The 6,054-nt window shown below is 44.0% G+C and overlaps 1 protein-coding gene across 1 annotated transcript in view; it reads left to right on the forward strand.

Moving 5' to 3' along the window:
• SLC15A2 (solute carrier family 15 (oligopeptide transporter), member 2) overlaps positions 1 to 6,054 on the forward strand; it is a 39,224-nt gene that overhangs the window by 31,626 nt on the left and 1,544 nt on the right. Inside the window, exons 18-20 of the mRNA XM_009696051.1 lie at positions 1,458 to 1,568; positions 2,672 to 2,768; positions 5,234 to 5,380. Of these exons, the coding sequence (XP_009694353.1) occupies positions 1,458 to 1,568; positions 2,672 to 2,768; positions 5,234 to 5,380 (355 nt within the window). The remainder of the gene's footprint in view (positions 1 to 1,457; positions 1,569 to 2,671; positions 2,769 to 5,233; positions 5,381 to 6,054) is intronic.

Consider the following 6,054-nt stretch of genomic DNA (forward strand, 5'->3'; position numbering starts at 1 on the left):
TTGGGCAAGCTGCAATTAAAAAAAAAAATTCCAAACCTAAAACTAACCAAACAAAAAAACCCTCAAAAACTTTAGATAGTGTAAAACAATGTCCAGCTCCATTATCTGAAAGCCTGTGTTGATGGAGCAGGAGAGCAGTATCTCTTCACAGCCCTGCGCTTGTGAAGGCTTTTGCTGTCTAAACTCCACCTTGGAGACTCAGTACCTGCAGTCAGGAATGTTTTCTATTTTCCTGTGAACATTTTTGACAAAAATCCCAAAACTTTCCCTTCAACAATTTGTGAAGAGGTTTCACTAGGAAGGAACTATTTTTCCACTAAAAAGTTACTTTTGTTAAGCACTTTACTATCTTCAGGGATTTCACCCACATTTTAAGAACTGAAACCCAAAATATTTTAAAACATAGATCAAATGAAAAGTGTTTGGTTTTGCTAAAAATTTTTGAATTGCCAAAAGGAAACTGTCTTTTGTGTATAAAAAAGCATATAAACACTGGGTGAAAAAAAACAAACCTGGACATTCCCATGAAAGTTTTGGTTTTGATGAAAATATCTTCATCTACTAGAAAACTTTCTCACTGGTAGAAAATCCCTGGAAAGTATGTCAGCATGGTGCACACGCTCATCAGGACACACAACTTTATTGTTTCCTGGGGTAGGCTGGGGCTCTGTCCTCTGAAACAGCCACACAGCAATCATCATAGAATCACAGAATGGTTTGGCTGGAAGAGATCTTAAAGATCACCTAGTTCCAACCCCCTGCCATGGGCAGGGACACCTTCCACCAGACCAGGTTGCTCAAAGCCCCATCCAATCTGGCATTGAATGCTTCCAGGGATGAGGCATCCACAACTTCTCTGGGCAACATCTTCCAGTGCCTCACCACCCTCACAATGAAGAATTTTTTCCTTTTATCTGATCTAAATCTACCCCCTTTCAGGGTGGATTTTCATTGCCCCTTGTCCTATCACTAAATGTCCTTGTAAAAAGTTCCTCCCCAGCTTTCTTGTAGGCCCCTTTAGGTATTGGAAGGCTGCTCTAAGGTCTCCCCAGAGCCTTCTCTTCTCCAGGCTGAACAACCCCAACTCTCTCAGCCTGTCTTCACAGGAGAGGTGCTCCAGTCCTCTGATCATCTTTGGGGCCCTCCTCTGGACTCACTTTAATCTTTGAAGGTCTCTGAGAAGAGATTGCCTGGAAGTCCTAACCCACAAAAAGCGAGGGTCACTTTTCACAGGAGAGAGAGTAAGAAGGTAAAATTACACAGCAGGGAAAAGTAATCTTATATTGAAAAACTGGGCAACAAATCAGGCGAATATTTTGATAACTTGCAGGAAAGACTGTCATAACCTTATGGAATTAGAAATGCTTTGGGAGAGAGAACACACTTCTTCTAAAGTGTCTGATATTATGCTTCTCCTGCCCTGTCTGACAACTCAGTGAATTATGCTTTCTTTGCAGATTCATTAATGGTTTGAGCCAAGATGTCAACCTCACTATTGACAGCAAATGGTTCATTGCTGTTCAGAAAAACTACAGTGCTTCTGAGTACTCGCTGCTAGAGAGGGACGAGTAAGTTTCCCTTCCTGTGCTGAAGGTTCTTGCTGAGGTCTTTCCTTGGATGCAATGGGGCTTTTCTTGAGCAAGTAGCAGAACCTTCATTACTATTGTCTTAGCATTTAGTTGTGGGGGCAGATGTTTGTAAAAAAGCAGAATTATCAGCTCTGCACAGAGCAAATGCTCCAGGCCACTCGTGTGTGTGCACAGAAGCTTTTATTCACACTATGTGGAGGCCTGGAGAGAAGAGACTGGCCATTCCTGTGCATCTGTCAGCAGAGTAAGGTGGGACATGATGAAGCCCTCTCTGCCATTTGATGCCTGCTCTATTTTGATATCCTCTCAGGCCCAAGCTGTTAGTGTTAAGGTACTCTCAGGGAAAGGCCAATTCATATTTCACACTACAAAGTGTTGGTATGTGGACTGGCAACATCAAGTAACATTACATGGCTTTGCAGGGTGGGCTTGTTAGAACGGGGCTCCATATGGCCTTGGTTTGGCAGCACTGGAGTTGGATCTTGTATGGTATTTCTGGCATTTGCAATGTTTCGAAACAAGCTTCATGGCTTTTCTCTGCATCAGCTTCATCCAAAATATTTATTGCTGCAATTTAGTCGGATGCAGCAGCCATTGTGGCAATGCTGCTGAGCCTCTGTGCCATCTCACATATCCAAAATCAGAAGAACAAATATGAAGGCTGATTTGCTCTACTGAAAGCAAACAAAGTGGCTTGTGACTGTATGTCTCTGATTTCCTGAAGGCTGTTAAGCCTGCCTAAACTGTCTGGTCTGCCATTCCTGAAGGAGTGGAGAAGAGTTTGGAAGGGAAATAAACCTGAGGAGTAAAAAAAAAAAAAAGAATCAATGCTAGGAAGAAGCAGAAACCATTAAAAAATGTTAGCAGTAGCCCAGGTCATTAGGTGAACTCCAGTCAGTGCCTCAGTGTTTCTGGAAGGAAAAGATGGCAAGGACTCTAGTGATTGTCTGACATAAACATTACCGCAGCTTTACATCATATGTTCTCCCTGCTCCATTGTAGGGGCATATTTGACAGCTCTGCTCTGTACTCTTTGTCTGTGGGACTAACTGGGAAATACTGTACTTCATCATTTTGTCTAGGTATAATAATGGAAAATGCATAACTGAAATGGGAGAGTTCACCCTGGAGCTAGGGCTGCTCGACTTTGGCGCTTCATACACGGTTGTGATCACTAATGTAAGTGTCCCTGTGATGGTAGCAAGCTCCTTCTGTTCTAGTCTCTGGCAGTGCTTTTGTTCTTATGTTGGTGACTCTCGCTTGCTTTCTTCACCCTGTGAGACCTGGGCAGTAGCCATCTGAAGGTAGTCTGTTATACAGGATTAGTAAAAGGTTTTGGCACCTACATAAGCAAGGTGGGTGGGTATTCATTTCACCTTACACTGTGATCTTGTCAGATCTCATGGACTAAACAAGAAGTAATATCTTTTCCTTGATGGAAATCCTCCATGGAAAATCATGTGATCTATGATTTCTGCTGGTCTCATGCCATCCTTGTTCAGTTAACATCGACCCAGCACACTGCAAAGAGCTATTACAGTCTGCCGAGAGCTGACTCTACTTGTGGTCTTTAAAATACTGTACCTGGTGGTACCTCACACCTGAAAAACTCTGCAGAAACAGTCTGCTGGATCCTCACGTTTAACTTAGATGAGCAGCCTTTAAATCATTAAGACTTGTGGACTATGCGTGGGGGGAAGAGGGACAAAGCGTTGAGGGAGGAGGTTGGTGAGACTGCACATCTGTTTTTCTTCCTCTCACTGCCTGTACAGCTCATTTGGAGCCTAGTGTAAAGTCAAGGCATGGTTTTCTGAACAACTTAGCTCTGATGGGGTATGAGCACTGCTGAGAGGTGGATTCCTTTCTCTGCCTGCCAGCCTCTTAGGCACGCTGCTCCAACCCTAGTCCAGCTGGCAGGAGCCACAGAGATGAATGTTGATCAGCTTAGTTCCCATTTTAACCTTTCCACTGCACAGGCACAGAGACAAACCAGGTCTGACAGGACACACTGCTAAGCTGCCCTCTGAGACTTTGACTACTGTGTTGCGATGAGCAGAACAAAGTACTGTCAGCTACTCCCTGGCAGTAACATCTCCCGGTTGGGCAATTAATGGGAGCTGTTCATGTCTGCAGAGTCCAAATACGTTGGGGGAAAAATATAGCTGCAAAGCACCTGGCACTTTTTTAAACTCCACTAGCTGGAGTGGGATGCACAGTCTTGGATGGAACAGGCAGATGCTGCCATCTGTGAGTGCAGAGATTTATGTACATAAAACACACACTTGAAGTGATGTTGGCCAGACCCTTCCTCCATGGCTGCAAGCCTCTCCCACCAGGTGAGAAACCAAGTAGAGAAGTTGCAGGAAGAACATTACACTAAGAATATTGCCCCAGACCCTCTGGTAATGCAACTGAGTCGGGGCCAGTTGAGACAGATGTGTCCCATGTCGCTGTGGGCAAGGATTCCAGTTTGTGGTCCCATCTACAACAGTCCCTGCTGTAACCATGGCTGCTCAGGGGTGGCTCTGTACCTCGGCCCCTCAGCCCTTTTGGACCCTGTGCTAGTCCTTTAATCTTTTTGACTCTCTGTTTTTCCATCTCTCTCCCTGTGGTTTCCTCCTTCAGTAGAGAGTTAGTTTGCTCCAGGCCAAGATCATTTTTAATTGTTGCAGTGATTTGTACTGAGCCCTACTCCTCTGCCAGGAGTGTTATATGGAAGAACCAAGAATGCGATATATTAGTCTGCTAATGTGGCTGAACTGTGATGCTTAAATCATGGGGATGTTGCCTTCCACCCAGCCTTCCTTAGTGTGCAGTTACAGTATGGTGCTTATGACACTTCTTTATGGGCTAAAGAGCAACGCGCAACTCTCGTCTCACCCCTTTTAGCCTGCTAAAATACAGTGTCTTGATTTGCCTCCCTGCATGGTGATTAAGTACATCTCATAAACATCCCTTGTATTTTCCCAAGTACTCTCCTTAAACGTGGGGTTTTCTGCCTGAAGTAATTTCAGCCTAATGTTTTCCTGGCTACTAGTCAAATCTCCCTCTGCTTCTGAGCCTCTGTGCATCAGAAGCAATATTAATTACACCTGGGAAAGCAAACAAAAAGAATTAGGAATACAGCTACCCTAACTATCTGAATACATCTGATACGAGGCAGTCTCTGCGACTCTTGGTAGTCTTGAACTGGATTTGTTTGGGTGTCACTGTTATTGTAGGGGAGTTGTACAGTGCTGATGAAGTGGGAGCAGTGACCAAATGGATGCAATGAGCATTTATCCTCTCGTCCTCTTCTGGCCTTGGGGACAGCAGCAGGTCACAGGCTCTGCAGGAGTAGCACACAAGCTTTTCCCAGCCCCACTACAGAAGGCAACTTGTTGGTTTGCAATAACTTAGGCAACGCTTGTGGCACATGAATGAGTTGGAATGTGTCCATCCTGCCACCTCTGCCCCGTGCAGTGGGTATCAGCCCATACAGGCTTGGAAATGGCAGGGGTCAGACCCATAGTTTTGTTTCCAGGGCGGATCTTTGCTTCCACCTTTGCTTAAAACTTTGTGTTGGTAAATTCACTGTTGCTGTCCACGCTAATAAGGATCTGATCTTTCAGCAGCTAATCACTGTGCCTTTATTTTCCTGCTAGGTTTCTGGAGGTGCTGTTAAGACATGGAAGTCAGAAGACATCAAAGCCAACAACGTCCATATGGCTTGGCAGTTACCACAATACTTATTAATATCAGCTGGGGAGGTGATGTTCTCCATTACGGGTCTGGCCTTCTCCTATTCTCAGGTACTCAAAGATAAGGGGCTTACAATTAGACTTCAGGATTTATTCCTGCATCTGCCATTGACTTGTAATATGTCCTTTGGCATGACACTTACCATCAATGTTATCTGTGCTTCAGCTAAAAGTGGGATTATAACACAACTTGCTGGGTGCCCTCAAGATAAATTAATTCATACTCTGAAGATACCTTTCTCAATTATGTGCAGGAAACTCCTTTTCTGGTAAAGCTGAAACACAGAACAGAACTGGATAGAAGTTTATTTTAATGTGAAAGTGCTGAGTACTGTAATAGCAGGTTTTTCTCCCAGTGAAATATTTTGCAGTACATATTTCCAGTGACAATATTTTCCAGTGACAAAAAGGCAAAGGTGTCTCAAGGATTACAAGGTGGCATAGGGGCTTGGAACCTGCTTTAAACTGAGAGAATGAAGGAGTCTAAGCCTACATGAGTCTGTAACAAGGGAGCAAAGGGTAATGAGTGTGCAAGGGATGATTTGATTCTTGTCTGGGGAGAAGGTTTATAAGAAGAGAAGACTGAGACATTACAAGATCAAAAAGCTGAAGCTACTCAAATTTATCCTTGGAGTACAGTGCAGATGTTTATTAACAAGGGCAATTAATACAGTGAGACTCTCTGTAATGGGATGTGGAAAACTTGTCATCAGCAGGCAGTTTAA

This window comes from Cariama cristata, unplaced genomic scaffold (assembly GCF_000690535.1).
Source record: "Cariama cristata isolate BGI_N322 unplaced genomic scaffold, ASM69053v1 scaffold12972, whole genome shotgun sequence".
Taxonomy (NCBI): domain Eukaryota; kingdom Metazoa; phylum Chordata; class Aves; order Cariamiformes; family Cariamidae; genus Cariama; species Cariama cristata.